Here is an 18,326-nt window from a genome sequence, read left to right on the forward strand (position 1 = left end):
CAGCAGATGGGCTTTATCTTCTCTGACACTGCATTAACTACAGACTCCAGTGCTGATTTTAAGACATGAGTGCAAACTTCTGACAGAAAGATCTCAGATCTTCCCACTTCAGCAGTGTAATCGCTCACAAACTGGACACTAAGCCTTCTTTCTTAGTCCCAGAGAAACAGCCCGGCTCTGAACAAACACCACAAGGCGACAGGAGTGTTCGCTTCAACCACCTGCTGACACATATTTCTGCAGCTACTCTCTCTAGGGGCTGCCTGTAGCTAGTAGTTAAGACAGTCCCTGCCAAGCAAGCTTCACACAGCCTTACTCCGAAGCTCTGAATTGCATTCTGAGGATATCTCTCTGGCTGCTTGGCCAACCAGCTGGCTAAGCCCAATGCCTGAAGTTCAGTGCTGCAAGTTTTTTCCTCCTCCTTTCAGATCCTGGTTAATACAGATGGTCACAGTTTCAGCAATTTAAGACTGCATGTATTAACACATGAGAAAAGGGTATTTGAACTGCTGCTCCCAATCTTTGTGTCTGGACAGCAATCCTGAACTGCCTTGAAAAGTTCACGGTCTAATAAAACACACTGCTGAACTGCCAGATGGTGAAGCTTAATTTAAATAAAAACTCTGACATATTTGAGCCTTCAAAAAAACACATTAGCAGTTTGTTAGGTGTCAAGTCTTGCTTTCATTGCTTCATTTGCTACACGAGCATTTATTTCAATGTGTGTCACAACATCAGCGCTGGCCGCGGTCATATACAGCCACAGGAGCCCTTGTGCTTCATCTCCAGTGAACCCTGCCTTTCGCAGCGTTCTGCACAGGAGTGATGTGACTCTGCCCCTCTTACACACAGGCCCTATACATTATAAAAATTATGTCTTTTCTATGTTATCATAGGAGCAGAGATCAGTTGAGGCAATAACTACACAGCTTTTAAGAAGTATGCTTTAGTTTAGTCTTCAGAATGCAATTGCAATTCCAAACTGCAGCTCTGCATTCTACACCCAAAAGCATGCAAGGCGAATAACTTTGCCGAGCCAAGTGATGAGTAAATTAAACATTATTCTAGCAGCCACTTGGGAGTTTGAATCATAAGAGAATTAGCCATTGGACTCAGATTATTCTAATTTAAACTCCACTAATACATTTATACAGAAGTAACCAAGCTGACCATGCAAATGTAATCTTTAAAAATCCTTTGGCTTTTCTTAGTCAGAAACTTACAGTATTGTACTTCCACTGTGCTCCTGCACATACTGCTGCCTTTATAGTTTTCCTTCTTTTGGAGAGAAAGACAATCTTAAGAAGATGCAGCACTGTAGTCACAAGGACAAGCTCTGGTTTAAGTGTCGCATCTCTGCATCTGCTTGTCCTATTAATGAAAGAGATAAGCCCCTTTAGAAAGGGAGCAGGCAGCATCTAGTTTAGGTATATGGAACTGCCTCAATACAGAAATTCAGTTCCTTGTAGTATTTTCTCTATTTAAAGAGGTCTACTTCTCTCAGCTGGCTACAGAGGAAGCTTAGGGACAGAGTCTCACTAGGCAACTCAGTATTATTCCAGAATGAAATTTTAAAGGGACCAATACAAATCTGACATTTGCTACAAAGAACCCACTTGTCTCTTTTCACTGACATCGCTCATCTTTCAAGACTGATATCTGAACAAGACTCCCTACGTCTCACCCGTGTCCTAGATCTTGGATGCCAGCCAGCAGGTATGTTACAGACAAGATCAGGGTGAAGATGCTAACAGTGTGCTGCACCACAGTGACTCAAAAGAAATATTCTCTCAAGTATGTTCTTGCACCTGGACATAACTCTTCTCACTACTGCTGCAAGCCCCACTAGCACGTACAGTGTGTTGTCTTCACTAGGAACACCAAGAATCTGGGCACAACGAAAAAAATAGTAAAACAAGTGAGAAGTTTCAAGAGCCCATTGGAAGTTCATAACCTCAAACCAGGTTTTGAATATACTAGAAGGATAAAGAGCCCAGAATTATCAGCATCTTGAGGGCAGACACCAGATCCCATGGACAAATCTTCAGGGAGTATGCAGTATCTATCTCTAAAAATAATGCAGCACCTGGATGCTGAACAGGAGTCCTATTCCCCCAGGTAACCCTTCCTCACAGCTCTCTGCAGAGGGACATTCATATTATCTGATGGCAAAGGAAGAAAGCTGTTTCAGCACACACCTCCTTGCATTTTCATAGTCTGAAGGCCTTTCGTTGTTGTACTCTCATTCTGCTGTTAACACAGCAATAGAAACCCAACCAACTCTTCAGCAAAATAACAAGAGGAGATGGGAGAGCAACTCAACTCCCACTTCAGCTCAAACGTTAAGCACTGAAGTTTATCACAAAGACCCAGTCATTGCCTCTGTTTCATCACCCTGACAAATTTGGGTTCTGAGCTACATTTCTGGCCATCTGCTCCAATACACTCTCCATCAACACATAGGGAAAAGTGAAAACCCCAACTTACTGAAAGCAGTTTGGTCCAAATACAGTGGCAAGATTGCAAAGGTTCATCCTGTTCTCTACATGATGTTCAGCCACCTTTATCAGGAACTGGCATAGATACTTCAGCAGGCAGTAATGAGCATCAGGCAGTTCTTTAAGGAGTTCCTTCAAGTTACTTTCCTTCTGCACGTCGTTTCTAGCATCTAGGAAAAACAAGAGAAGAAAAAAAACCCCACACATATGGTTTTCTACATTGCTGCCAATTTGCTTACCTGACTGAGCAAGCAATGGGATCTAAAATTTCGCCTTGTTTCTGTTCAGAGACAGAGAATCCTTCAAACCCCTCAATCTTTCTCAAGAAATCTACACGTTTTTCTGAGGTTCACCTTGGCCACTACTATGCTTTCACATTCACCATCCCGCTGTAACTGTTTTCCTGAGCAGAATCAGCAGTGGTCATAGCTAACAGCACTGGAGCATGTTTACTCCACTCCAGTACATAGCTATGTCTGCTTTAGCTCCAATTCTACCAGAACTCCTGCTTCCATGCTTCTTCTGGGTATTGTTGCTACTTCCAAAAACCCATCTCATACTCTTTTAATTTTCCCTCTCATGAAAAGAAAATAGGGAAGTGAGAGCAATAAAACCATCAGGCTCCTGAAGTGCAGGTGGTATTAGAACAACAGTACTATAGTACTTTGTGTAGGTACATTTTATAAAATGCTCCACTTCGAATCTTTTGTCAGTGACAACTCTGTACTAAGTCTTTGGTGAGGAGTAATGCTCACAGAAAAAGAGACTGTTCAGGGCTGTGCTATGCTCCATAATGAGCCAAAAATTGGCCTAATGTTAGAGAGTAGCCTTGTTATACTGTAAAATCTTCCAGAAATTAAGTAAGGATAAAGGTTTCCCACACCGAGGGGAGTAATACCAAAGTAAGATTAAGGTCATCTTTCTATCAAGCAGATTTTTGAAGGGTTTTTTTTTGTTGTCTTCAAGGCAAATATCACATGAACTTTGCAGATGCTGTGTTTATATAGACCCAGACAGTGAACACAGGCTTAGCTTCACATACAACTTCTACTTATTTGTGTTCTGCTTCTGGAATTGAACTCAAAATCTGCAAAATTCTTTGCTTCCCTCCTCCACCCCAAACACACTTTCAAAAAATTTATGTGTACCCACCAAAATCTTGTGTTTACATGCTAACAAAAACAAAGTTTTGAAAACAATTCTCTTTATGCCAAAACAGTATGCCTTCATGCTTGGAAATGCTCATTTCTACTCTTTGCCAAAATGAAATTTTGCTGAAACTCTCACATATGCAGAGTTCTTGAGGCTTTTTTCAACAGTATTTTCAGACAGAAGATCACAAGGCCTAAAGGTTTTCCTCACTGATCTAATTATAAACAGTGTCCATTAGCTGGAGGGCAGCTATGCACTTCTATCAACCTTATAGGTTGATAATGTTGTAAGACTGTTGCAAAGCAATTGTTTTTCCTTAGAGATGTACTTCAAGGTTTAAAAGCAATGCTAGTGGTTGGGAGGATGTCTTTATTGCACAAAGCCAAAGTGACTTGATGCCACATGCTAACCCTCTGTGTTCTCTGAAACAGATTGCCTTGTCCCAAAGTAGCTGCTGGCTTACCATGGGAATACAGACACCCTCTGTGCTTAGGGTAACAAGGTATCTTTTCATTCTGTAGCTGTTATGATCCTTAGCAACACAGAATAAAAACAATCATGACTCTGCCACTATGAATCAGCCTGGAAACAGTAAAAAAGATCAGATTTATAATTTTTGTTTCTGCAACAAAATTTCAGCATACTTTTGAGCTATACTAAATATAATAACAATTTATAATTTAATTATAGTTGCACTGATCAAAGCAGACTGGACAGTCTCCGACTCAATTACTAATTATCTTTACATGAAACATAAATAAAACCAAACCAACTAATTTCCACACAGTCAGAACATTAGAATTCACCTCCTAACATATTTCTCTTTAGATAGCAAAAATACTAGCACACTGTGTTTTTTACTATAAATTGCTTGCAGTTATGGTAAGGAAAGCTAAAGCTATACCTCAGAAAAAACACACCTCTTCCATCACCATCACCCCACTGCCTAATTAGGGAATGCCCTTGAGAACTAATTGCCTCCCTAAGCCTCCTGCTGAGGCTTTAGATTGACAGGTACTTTTCCTTCTACTGAAGGATTTTCCATCCTTTCCAAACTAGCAAGATGCTAATAACCTCCAAGAAGCATTCTGAACACAGGTTTGCACTCTGACAACAAAGCAAGCTTTTGGCCTCGTGGCATCAGTTTTACTTGGTGGGCAGGATGTCCCTGATCATTAACCATGATATATTATGCGGTGCGGATCAACATCAGAGATGCTTATCACTGGGCACAGCCAATCCTTTGTTCCTGTCTGTACTTTCAAGAACAGAGACAGATCAGATCATGAGATCTTGAGAAATTACCCTAATTGAAGGACACAGAGACACTGAACAACATAAGGCCGCAAACCCCATTTACTGAGTCATGAAATTCCTTCTTTAGGGAATGGGAAAAACAAAATGTGGCTTTCCTCTCCCTCCTACTTTACCAGTGAAAAAGCAGAAGAAAGAACTCAAGCCTTTCTCCCAATACAACCCCCAAAAAATCAAAACTAATTTGGAAATTCTCCTGCTCCTGACACTTATTTAATGGATTTTAGTTTATTTTTAAAAATTACTATTACAATTTGTGATTAATTTAGAGTGACACACACACACAATATTCCAGGACAAGTATACAACTGCTATCCATGACCATTATTATTTCAAATAAATCAGCTTTTCATCTTAAAAAGCAAAAATAGTCTGGAATTACAACAACCAATTTCTGAGAGCATTCCTCTTCCTGTTGCCCACCTGCTAGACAATTTTTTCAGTTTGCTCCAAGGTCAATCACTCAGGTTTACTCAGCTGGTACTGACCATCAGAGAAATATTAGAGCACCAGAGCTGTTTATGCCACCATGCAGCAGGGAAGCATCAAGTGTACCAAAGCCCTCTGCTTATGTACATGCCTAATTTTGTAATGTACAGGCTGTCCTGTGGAAGTCAACCAACACCTGCAGCCTTTCTTATTCCCTCGGATTAAAGAGGGTGGCATGAAGCTAACATATGCTTCGGTCTCTGCAGCATCCTGAGACAAGACAAATGAGCTTGTCAGTAACAGAAACAGCAGACTGCCAAACTCCCAAAGGCAGTTTAGGAACCTATATTCAAGCTGTATTTCCAGATATGTCCAACTACTAACAGTACATGAAGGTCTTCTGAGAATTTTGCCCAGTACAGCAAAGAGGAGAAATGAGCAAAAGAACAAAGGCTCAGGGGAAGACACCTTCAAGGCAGAGTCAAAGCCTTTTTTTTTTTTTTTTTTACTTTGGGAGCCTGCCAGAAGCCATGTGAATCAGAGGGCACACCAGCAGAGGTCTGCAAGAGGAGCCCAGCTAGGAAGGGCTTGAATCCAGGGATGAGATGGAGGTTTCCGGGCTGAGGAAAGGAACAAAACCAGCAGCCTTCAGGCCACGTATCTGGGCTGAGTAGCAGGACAACACAGAACATGACATGACAGGCAGAGAACCAAAGAAACCAGCAAGGGCAGTGTGGCTCCTTGAACTGAGCTGGGAGCTCACTGCTCAGGGATGAGTCAAGGAGACAACTGAAATGGACAGGCAGACTCTCTAAAAATGTTAATCAACTAGAAACAGGAGCCTCAACAGTGTAGGAGGCACAGACACATTTGCAAGGGTGTTTTCAGTCTCATTTAATTTCAGTATACACCCACAGATCACAACAAGAGGGACATATTTTCCAATGGTTCATACTATTTCTGAACATATTGAGTTTCTTTGACATGCTACAGACACGATCTAATTCCCCAATTCATCCCTCTTCATGCTACTTCTTTTCCCTGCACAGCGTGCTGCCTGAACATCACTAAAGTACAGGTGCCTGCAGGCAGGTGTGTGCAACTGCTCTGCTCGTGTAAAATGGTCTGACCCCAAACAACTCCATCCTGGAAGTACTGGAACTGTATCAGCACGGTACCATCCTCCAACTAATCATCTCTGCTGTGAGGTGAGGAAGAGTCTAAGACTCAATGTCACATCATCAGGTCTGCATAGCTTTCAACTGCCTTGCATACTCCCAGCTTGGAGTGCAGACAGAAAAGCTTGCATCTGTCTGTAGCTATCAACGTGCCCCAGGAAGTTAATCTTCAGCACACAAGTTGTACATTGCAGTACCACCGCACCAACTGGGCTGTTGGAGCAATCAAAGCATTTTTTTTCCACCTCCACAATTTATGGGAAGTGGGACTCTGTCTCTCTCTGCCAAGAAGCAATCTGCTTCAGATACAATACTGCCTCAGAGGATAAAAAAATAAAAGTAATAAAAAAATAAACTGTGTCTTGTTGCCATCAGTAGCAGAAAGGCTGGAAGTCCTTATCGTAAGGTTGTCATCACAACTCGAGACCCCTCGATCTGCATCAAGACACTTTTCAGACCTGTATTTATGCTTCATTCCAACATATTGGGAGCAGAGCACTCTCACTTCTTTTACAGCTCTGCCAAGCATCACCATCTCCATAAGAAATCCAGTTCCAAGTGTTTTTACTGCAAAACAAACATCTTCTGCAAGTGGAAGCCAGAAATTTCTCTAGTTTGGAACCAGTCCTGACAATAAAAGCCAAAGTAAAAGGTTAAAACCACGTCACAATAGCCTGGAGAACTACAGACACCTAGTGAATCTGCTTTGCTACTCTGCTGCAGCTACCATGGTTAAAGGGTCAGCTCCCATCTACTCATTTTCACACTCATTTATTCATTTTCACAGTCACTGTTCAGGTTGAAATTTGATCTCTAAAATCCCCAACACAATCTATACATTTGGTTCTGCTTGTTCATGTAACTCAACCAGCTCCTGGCTATTAAATATTTCCTAAAGTGACCCACTGATCCAAAAGGGAGCTGCTCCTTCCCTTCCACCACCTCCCATCCCTGTCCCCAAAACTAGCAGGGCTGTTCATGGGTGCCAGACAAAACTTGCCAGCTATGCCAGGCTCTGAGCGGGAAGAGGTATGTGAGAGAGAACTTAGATCTAGCTGCAGCCCACTGAAAGGTATAAATTCTCTAGGATGGAGCAGTGACAAGAAGCCAGAGTGATCAAATATCACTCAACTTAATTAGACTGAGTACCAAAGGAAGACAGTAGGCCACATTTCACTGTACTCCCCATCGGAAGGACAGAATGCAATGACAATAAGGAAATTCACATAAGGGAAAAGCTTTCTGTATGATAAAAAAGGAAAAGTACAATAGCGACCTGTCTTGCTGAAAGCAAGTGACCTGTGAAAGGGGTAAGAGCTGTGCATACATTTGTGCATACTAGGAACTGTCTTAAGAGTCAGTGATCACAACATATGAGATAAGGAATCGAAAGCCTGAAGGAATAAGCAACCCAAGCACGGAGCAGCTGTTTTCTTCCAGCTGAGGCTTCTGAAGAAACTGTCACTGCTCCATAAGCACAGTCTGTTTTGCACAGGCAGGCACAGCTCTGCTGTGCAGTGAAGCCTCAGCTGCAAAGGAGATTGTGATGGACATTTTTTACCCCAGGACACCCTGCAAGGAGCAGCCTTTGTATGTCAGGCACTCTGAGGAGACTGGCCAACACAAAGATCACTATCAGCATGTCACTGGCCTGCACTCACTACACACATCTCTGATCAACAACCTTTATAGAGAGCAGGCCTTCTCAGCTCCCACTGCCCTTCTCCAAGGGCAAAGAGAGAACGTCAGGACACACCAAACAGCCTTTAGGGTACACTACGTGATGTTTTCTGGAACTGAATAGTCTTGGCATTATGCTGAATATTTATATAAACAGCAGTGCATCAGGATTCAGGGGCAGCGTGCAGAGCTCCATTTCACACAACATTACACAGGCAGCAGACAGCATGCCAAACCAGTGCTGACTTCCTGAACTACCCATGGGTCAGGTTCTCTCTTGGTCATAAAAGAACAGATTATTTACTCTTTGGTTTGGCAACAAAGGCGATACCCAGAATTAAGAAGGGTTACAGCTACAAGTAAAATTTGTAATGTTCAGTCCATCTCTTTATAACTAGAGGAATAACTCCCTAACAATTTTTATAGGATGTAAAGTACTCTTCGGCCAAGATCTCAATTAACTTAAAAAACCACTGATACCAATCCCTGAAAAAACTCCAAAGGAACTCTAACATAATTCCAAAAAAACATTTTCCATGCAAAGTTTCAACAGGAGGTAATCTAGAGGTTATTAGGGAGCTTGCAATTGCCTTCACTGTAGACACGCAGCAAAGGGGATGCAGATTCAAAGTTCTTTTTTAATAACCTGTTGGCTCGAACAACTTAACCCACTTTCTTCATAGTTTACACAAAGGACACCCAGACATGCACCCTCTTGGTACCATTTTGCAACGAATACCCTTGTACACACTTTGATAAGTGAATAGATAACTCCTCCAATCCTGCATAGCTGGTTGATCATTTAACTGTAAACAAAGGCCCATCTACCACTTAAACTAATCTGAACCCGATGAAAGTCGTGAGTGCCTCTCATAGCAACTCATTTATGTGTTATTTTCCAGGGCATGAAAAGCCCCTCCATTTGAAGAAGACTTTACAAAAGCCTTCCCTTTGCTGTAACAACCAATCTGGCAATCATCAAATACAATTTTTTTCCCCAATCAAAATTATAATAGGCCTATAACTGGAGCTTATGGTGCAATACAGGCATACTTAGCTGCAAAGACACATCACAGTTGGGTTGACTTTTGCAGAACTGGGTTCATAAGTTACACCAGTAACTGCTTTTTGAAAGCAGAAAGCTTGGTGGATAGATCTACTCAGTAAGGATATCTATCTTGTTTTCACAGAAAGCACTGGGGTGATTTTGCATTTCCTGTGTGAAGCAAAAACAAATTAAACTTTCCAGAAACAGCACTGTTCACAATGTAGTTCCTGATGCAATACATCAATACGACCTTTGTGGGGACAGGGATGTAGAACAGCGAAGGTGTAACTTAAACAACATTTCCACTTAAATGGTGATTTATGAGAAAGAACATAATTACACATATGAGTCAGACCTGGTGAAATCTAGAAGACTGTAGAGAAAGAATAGCTATCACCACAAAAAAAGGGACCTTCTAAAACAACTGCACCTTCCTACACAGTATGTTCTGAACCCTAAAAACTTTACTAAGTGAGGAAGGTATTTTACACAACCCACATACAACCTGATTACAGATGAAATACCTGTACTCAAAGGAAGGCATAGAACTCTTCTCCAGTGTACCTTCGGTCTGTAACACCCCCAAACAGGAAAGAAAGAAAAGACACAGTCATGTTCTACCTCCTCCAAGCAATGGCTAAACTTCATCTCCACTGCAGGCAAGAAAAGCGGAAGGGACACCTTAGGACAAGAGCATGACAATTTTGCACCCTCTTGCACTGGGGACCTATGGGATAGCCCACACTCCTCTGCATCATGCATCACATGCAGCTGCTTCACTGTGAAGAGCACAACTCTCATAACATTTACCCACTCATCTTGTAGCTCCTTTGGAAGACAGCAAGGGGAGCATTGACCACCTGCAGCGAGAGAAAGGAACTGCTACTGGCCCACACAGTCAAGGAACGGGGCCAGTCACCATCTAATCCACTAGTAACAACACAGACTGTCTGCTACATATGAATTAGATTGAGAAATTATCTGCCAATTGTGCAAGTTTCAAATTTCCAAAGTAGAAGGGATGTTCCTTCTTATGCTTGACCTGACACTTGAAGCATATGAGAGAAAAGAGGCTTTCCAGGTTGCTAGGATAGAAAATAAATGGTGAAGCCTGCTGTTACTTGCAAACTGGGACATTTTTTGATGGGCAATCACGTTATTTAGCAAGAAGTAGAAATTTAGATAACAAACACTTTGGGCCCAATGGATATTCAATTTGATTAGCAGATGAAGTTGTAACTGTTCAGAGTCCATTAGAACGAAGTTGCCAGAAATCACTCTAGCAACACAGAAGCAAATCTGTGTCCTAAAGAGACTGCAGCTATTGTCTACAAGTTTGCTCAAAGACACCAGCTAATTGTTTCTACTGATATACATCAGCAAATATAACTGGATTAGAAAGTCACAGATAGTCCAGGTTTTACCAAGCATACAGGAGGAAACACAATTGCGATTTTAGTCAAAATCTGTGAGCACTCTGGGAGCAGGTGAGAGCTAAAGTCAAAGGCAATGCAGAACAAAGTAGATAAGCTAAGGAAAAAAAAAAAACAAGAGAGTATTGGTTATGCTCACTGCACAACCAGTTATATAGAAAGCAAGCATATTGAAGGATGGAGATTTACCTATCACTTACCCTGGTAAAGCTGAATGAATCTGGGATGTAAGGCAGAGGTAATAATCCCATCTGGTAACTCTCTCAAAAATAATTTCAACAGACTGGCTGCTGCATACACATCACCATCTTTAACGAGTTCCACTTCTTCTCCACGCTCGTATTGCAGGCGCAACTGTTCTACCGTTTTCATGCTGCCGTTTACCCTGAAGAGGCCTTCCTGCGTCATACCTGTAATTATATACTGCATATGAGATTCATCTGAAGGAAGACATCCCTGTGATATTTCTACAACACATTTGTAGAAACACGAAAGGAGGGCAATTACTACACCACAGTTCTTTAATAAAAATAATTACTGTTTTCCTCCCAGAAATCTACCCTAGTCAAGTCACTGGATTATGATCAACAAATACTAGTGACCAAGCCTGGAGACCTGGGATACATTTTGAGAACCCACAAAACTCAGTGCCATTGCTGTAACCCCACAACATACAGAAATCAGTGGAGACAGCTGCATTTTACTCTGGTGTATTTCAACAGAAAAGCATCCTGGTTCTACAGAACAATTCCCGTGTTTCATTTTTGCAAGTAGCCTGTTACCTCCAGTGGGACTCTGCCACATTCACACACATGGCTATTTCCAGCTTCACATATCAGGGTAACCGTTCCCACCTCTGACCACCGTGAAGCAAAACCAGCTGCATGCAAGCTGACTGCAGCAGCAACCCCATAATGAGCACTGCAAATTTACTGCAGCAGAAAAATCTCAGTGAGCAACTGTATATTTTGGACAGCACAAAGCTTGAAGTATTTTGCAATGAAAAAGCAAAGGTTTTGATCACTTCAGGGCAGACGCCCCATACCCAGTGAAGGAGATGCAGAAAGGAGGAGGTTTCCATGGAAGAAGCCAGATGAATCACAGTGTATCAAACATCACTTTCTAGGCATATGCTGAGATTCATAGCCTTCAGTAAATTGCCTAAAACTGAACTCAGTAAATTAATCTTTCTCTAGAACACTTTCACCACAAAATTTCTGCTTTTTCTAATAATGTGTCTACAGACCTGCTTATTCTTCTTCAGAAACATAACCCTGAAAGGATTAAGACATGTATGGTTTTCATCAGCTCAAAGCAGGCATCGCTAAACAGCACTCTGACAGAACACTTCCAGTCCAAGAAATCAATACTGATGCAGGAGAGTTTGTAGACAGAAATAATCTCTTTTATTGGGCCAGAAGACAAACTGACCTAGCAAGGGGGAAAAGAAATGGGCAAGCACTGAAGCTTACAGATCTCGTATTCCTGTACTGACAACAAAACACGCTTACATGACATGCTGTACTGCCACCTTGGGGGCAGTAGAAAATACCACATCCCATTTCTGCAGCACCAAGTGAGCAAAGGACACTGTCCTCATGCAGATAAAACTTCCTTTGCCCTCATTTATGGAAACAAAGAGAGGCTAGAACATCCTGGTAATAGTAAGCAGATGCTACTAAACTCAGCACAGGAAAACTTGGCTTCACCTATAAATTTGGAAATAGGCAGGTTAATGCAAAATTAGTTCAAGGATGCAGCTGCCCAACAGCTCAGCTTTTTCAAATTAGTAGTCAGTTCCTCTGAAATGGTCTGCCCCTACAGCATCTATTAGATCATCTTTGCAGAACAGGAGTTGATTCACAGAACATTACCTCCAAATAGTTTGAATTCATAGCTGGGGCTCTTAAAAATTTCTTCACCATTAACTTCACCATTAATTCAGGAAACAAACCTTAGGCAAGCACAGGGCTTCCTTTTTAACAGCTTCCCATGTAAGATGGCATCTTTGAGATCTTGCTTGCTCTTTTGAGAAAGAGAATGGTTTGTATCTTTAGTGAGGCTGGGTAATCACCTTGGCATTCAGAAGTCTAGCTGTGGAAGACTTGGCTTGTTTAGTTCGCATTTGGAAAACAGTCATGTGGGACTCAGATCCTTTTTATGAAACACAGAGCACAGCCCACAACTTGTAGTCAAGAGTGTTTGTCAGCTTCTGGTTTTGATTAAACCTACACAATGCAAAACTTTTCCCATCCCTGTTCTTTCAGTGTTCCAGTAAACCACTTTAAGGCAAGCTGAAGTAGATCAAGCAAGACGCTGCTGTGAAAAGGTAGGATCATATTTTAAATTTGCATTGTACCTTAATCCAAGCTCACTTTCAAGTCACGTTTGCATCTATCAGCTCCTAAGGGTTAGATATAGACGTGGAATCTAAGGCTCTACAATTGGATTATCAGTGCTGACTAGCTAAAAGAAAAACCTTAGGGTAAGCCCACATGCAGCTTCCTACAAGATGAAATTACCTCCACAAAATCTTTTCCATTGCTGAACAACTGCCATAGGGTACATCTGTGGAACAACAGTGCTCTAGATTTCTGCAAATAGATGCATTTCAATGACAGGAACTAAAGTCCCATTAAATGAATGCAAAGAGAAGCTAAGAATTGGACACCTACTTCCTTGAGGGGATTAATAGTAACTGGAATCTGAAAGCGTGTAAGAACATGTGTGCTTATTCAGTAATGTTATCTGATGGGGTGTGTGTGCACGTGAAATTTCTACAGAGGTAATTATGTCTTCTCACCGTCACAAAGTGTTAAAGACAAATGCTTTGCAACTAGAAAATTTCGCAAACCTTAAATTAAATACATTCAATTTATAAACTGAACAGCTGCTTTATGAGAGCACGCTGCTTCGTAACACCGTGTTTTACCTTTAGAAACATCCTATTGAAGAGTTCAGCATCAAAGCAGTAAAAAAAAAAGCAAGCCACATACAGCAATGTTCTTTGCCTGTGGTTAGTGCCACAACCTTACTGAGAAGATGCATCCCTCTCTTTGAAGAATTTGACATAAAGAGTACTACTAAGCACAAGTGATTCCACTAAGCTTACCATGCTGGGTGAGGTACTCAACTATATTCCACACAACTATTGGGATGCCATTCTTGCTCAGGCCCTGCTGCTGGAGCTCCAGAAGACTCACACCAAACACCTTTTGACAGGTTGTGTCCCTCTGCTTGTTCAGTGGGAGCGCAGCTATCTTTTTCATGTCCTCCTTCAATCTCACAGCTGATTTGCTTTGCTTAAAGGAGCAGAGGAAAAAAAAATGCATTAGTCACACTTGCTGCAGAAGGTTGCATAGATAAGCACATACATCAAAACTGGCTTCTGGAGTCCAAAATAAGGTTTTAGTCTTACCTCCTTTTAATGCAGAGGAAAATCTCTGTGAAATAGGAAAATAAAAGTGATCAGAGAAAAAACTAGAAGGGTAACTAACAGGAAAAGAGTGTAAGTAGCCTGCAGTTAGGATAGGGAAGAAAGACACGCTTTTGTACGTGAGCTTGTTACTACAGTAACAAGTAATTGGGAATCGCAGGAGACTGCTGGTGCAACTCGTGCAGTTCACATGGGTTACAAAAGCACCTGGACAAACAGGAACACAAAAAATCCCAGTACACCACCATTGGCTCAGGTGGTCTCCAGGCTGCCTGTCAAGAGTCTGGGAGAGTATTCTGGGGAAGGTTCACTGGACCCTTCTTCCAGATGCTCTAGATATTCTCTAGAGATCAACTGTGGCCACTGTTATGTGAGATGGATACTTATGAAAGATTTTTATTATGCGTAGTATCTGCCAAATCTGAAATTTAATTACTGAGGTTTTAAGGTTAGAAAGGGACTATGTAATCTAATCACAGGTAATAAGGAGGGTGGAACAAACCACTCCACAATAAACCCTGAATTGCATACTTCCCATAGGTTCTTCTGGAGGCACAAAATTCTCACAAGTTTTGAGTTGCAGTGACAGAGAAAACATGGGAACAAAGCAAATAAGACCAGAGGGAATAACATAATATAGGATTAATTTATAGGTTTAATAATAGGCAGAAATATAGGCATACAGTATTGCACATTTGGAAAGACAGCTCGTGGCAGAGGAGCAGCGCCATTGCCCACCACAGCTGTGAATCCCATACATACCTAAGCATTATCTCACTAATATAGACATGCACAGTACAACACAACAAACCTAAAAAAAAGATTTTTTTTTTTTCTGTTTACGAGTTTTCTCATGTTTCTGACATCACACAGAAGGAATTGGGGGTCACTGCTACCATGGAATTCAATCTATTGGTTTAAAAAGTCCACCACTAGTGTGATGCTTAAAAATGCACTTATTTCTACTGTGATTTACATAAATCTACAGGTTGTAGAAATCTTACACATACAATATAGCATAGTAACACAAAGAAGCACTCAGACTCTTGCCTAGGTCTTAGCACTTGACTTGCACTGAGACAGATTTTAGTAAGGTATACATCATTTATTAAAAAAAAAAAAACCTTGAAATCTCTTAATTTGTGAGATGATACTTTTAGTGCAATCTGTAAACAACAAGAACATCTGCATTAGTGCTGATATGGAGCACACCCATCCTTCCTTCACTTATAAAGTGATCTGGCAGTTCATTTCACTCAGTTTACTGTTTTTTTTCCCCATCCAACACAGCTATTTGGAACACGTGTGTTCTACAGTCCCAGGTGCTACACAACACTTAGCTGATCTTCACAAAAGACGTTGCTTGCATAAGTGTCATAAATACAATTTGTTATTTGTGAAAAAGAAACGCAACATAGAAATAAAACCCCCTTAACAAACATTTACAATAAACAGTACATACATCGGCATTTGAAATAAAATTTGACTTATTAAAATATCACATCTCTTTTAAAAGGAGATGTTCCCATGAAAAACGTAAGATTTTCACTCCAGGCAGACACGCATCAAGGCAAAAAAATCACATATCCTGGGTTAAATTCAGAAGACAGCAAAAATCCTTTGAGCAGTTTCTCAGCAGCTGCAATGCTCAGAGAGCTTTTCCAATTAAGGTCTCCAATTAGCCCCACAGCCCTGCTTGGTTACAGGTTTCCAGCCTGTTTCCATTTCAGCATTTGAAAACTTGAGTCACAGAGCTGGATTTACTTGGGGAAACTCATGATGTAAATTTGTACGAGAACCAAGAGACATTTTTCATGTCCATGGGAACAGGAGAGGAAATTTTTGAGCTCATTTCAGGATCTGGAAAGGATGCACTAGCTACAAACAAAACACTGTGCAGTTACCCAAAATATACATCTAACCCAAATCAAAATGAAATCACCCCCTCAAACAGCTCCATAACAAGGAGTATCACATTATATGATCGAATAAATTGAAGATTTGGCTTCATACAGGGCAAACTTGTCCAAATACTAAAGCAACCCTTACTGATCACCGAGACTGGAAAAAGCAACTTCAGAATCCCTGCTCAATGCCATCACAAAGAGCTGCCCAGGCAACAGGACTGGAGTTAAGAAAAACTATTTATATGCCACAGGAACAAACTTTTTCAGCTCAGTCATCAACTTTCACACAAGTAACGATGCGGTGCTATTGTTAACTAGCTAAAAAAAAAAAGTATAAAAGTATATATATATATATATAAAAGACAATCCCCGGGAATCGCTTTTAGTAGTCTTCACTTTTCCCAAAGGAGCTGAAGATGCCGAGAGGAGAAGGCACCGGGCCCAGGCCGGCCCCTCTTCCCCCCACCCCCCGCCCCGCAAAGGACCCCGGCGGAGGGCGGGAGGAAGGCAGCAGCCAGCCGCCCCCCGCACCCCACGGCCCGGCCGCAGTCACTCCCTAGGCCTACCAGCCCAGCCCCTACTCACGCGTATGGCCAGCGCCCCGGCCCCCATGGCGGCTCAGCCAGCTCCCGCAGCCCACCCTAACCGCCCGCCTTCGCTGGGCCCGACGGCCCCCTCAAGGCGAGAGGCCCGACTCCAGGGTGCCGCCCGCCCTGCCGGCCCGGCCCGCCCCCGAGGGGGGAGCGGGCCTGCCCCCTGCCCCTCCCGCGGGAGCCGTCGAGAAAACTCGGCGGAAAGGGCTCACCCTTACGAGGGCTCCGCGGGTCAAGACGGGCGAGGGGCAGGCCCCATCGCCGCCTCGGGCGAATCCCCCCCCATCCAACCCCGCGACACTAGGCCAGGCAGCCAGCCGCTGGCGCCGAGCGGGAAGAGGAGACGCTTCGCCGGCTTGGGCGTCTGGGTTCAGTCAGAACCGAGCAGTCACGGAATATGTCACCACAAAAAACTGCCCTCCGCCAAGTAACAGCAGCGGGGTTGTGGTGAAAATCGCGAGTGTCTCTCGCTGTCGTCCGCTTAAAGGTTTAACAGAGCCACGCCAGCATGGCGCGGAGTCAGGGCAGCACAGCAAAACAAACCCCTGTGCCAAGGAAGCCTCTGACGGTGTAGCCACATGTGCCAGGGCTTGGCAGAGCAACACACGGTGTTTGGCTGGAATTTAGAAAGTGTGAAGCAGTGTAAACACACACACACCACCCCACACCACCCCCCTCTTTAATCTTCCATCTAGGGGTATTTTGGTGAAATAAGAAAAAACTTAAAGCGAAAAGGGGAGGGAGGGACACCCCACACAGCCAGTGACTGCCAGCAGTCATGTCATGGCAGCAGTGGGAAGAGGAACTCATTCCTCCAGTGCCCCGCTGCCGGTCACCACAGGCTGGAAGCAGAGTTTGTCCTAGAAATTTAGAGCATGTTTCAAAACAGAACTGTGGAGTTGTAGTGTTTCGAGTGTTTAAGCCTTCTTTGTGGAATCAAGGTACATACACGCTCTCTCATTTCTGTATCTGCTCAGATGTAAGTGTTGCCCAGTGGAGCCTCAGCATCAGCGTAGGAGCAAAGATCTTTGGGAAATGCCTCTCAGAAATGCCAGCCTCTGGTACAGGAGTAAAAGAAAGTCTGTACAAGTAGAGGAAAAGTGAGGAAGACCATTGTATTGAGCTCTCCATCAGAGGGAAAATGCAACCTGCAGATTTGAGTTTTCATTCACTTTTTAACTACTTCAATCAGAATCTCCTTCGTACTCACTTCCCGTTTCCCTCTCTAAGCCAGTGTAACCCAAAACGACTACTTTCCCAGTTTGTGAGTTTACAAAAGAAAGTTAGACTACAGGGACAGCATTAATGTTTCCTTCTACATCCACTATGGGACTCTTAAAGTATGCTGATGTAACATCCTCCTCCTCCTCCCCCTCTACCCCCCTCTTTACTGTAAGCCTCTAACATGCTTTTCGCATAAATCACACACAGCTCTCTTCTTCTTAGTCCTAATTGCAGCTTCTCAGTAAAACCCAATGGCATGCTGCAAACCGTAATCTGGAGACTGAACGATGAGAAACTGCAACTCCCTGGAGACCTTGGGGGTGAAGAGTTCAGACAAGAGCCTGCAGTGAACAGCAGTTAGGACATTAAGGATTTTATAGATGTATGTTGAGAGACAGCAGGTACAGTCTTATTCTGCAAAGAGCAAGACCAGA

The 18,326-nt window shown here is 42.6% G+C and overlaps 1 protein-coding gene across 1 annotated transcript in view; it reads right to left on the reverse strand.

Annotated features, from left to right (window-relative positions):
* Nucleotides 1-16,687, reverse strand: part of FAM13A (family with sequence similarity 13 member A) — a gene marked incomplete at its 5' end in the record, with an annotated part of 124,806 nt that extends 108,119 nt beyond the window's left edge. The window contains 4 exons of the mRNA XM_084262637.1: nt 2,488-2,668; nt 10,933-11,142; nt 13,845-14,034; nt 16,661-16,687. Coding sequence (XP_084118763.1) covers nt 2,488-2,668; nt 10,933-11,142; nt 13,845-14,034; nt 16,661-16,687 — 608 coding nt within the window. The remainder of the gene's footprint in view (nt 1-2,487; nt 2,669-10,932; nt 11,143-13,844; nt 14,035-16,660) is intronic.
* Nucleotides 16,688-18,326: the final 1,639 nt, after the last annotated feature.

Source organism: Gallinula chloropus (assembly GCF_964237585.1).
Source record: "Gallinula chloropus genome assembly, chromosome: 4".
In the NCBI taxonomy this organism is placed as follows: Eukaryota; Metazoa; Chordata; class Aves; order Gruiformes; family Rallidae; genus Gallinula; species Gallinula chloropus.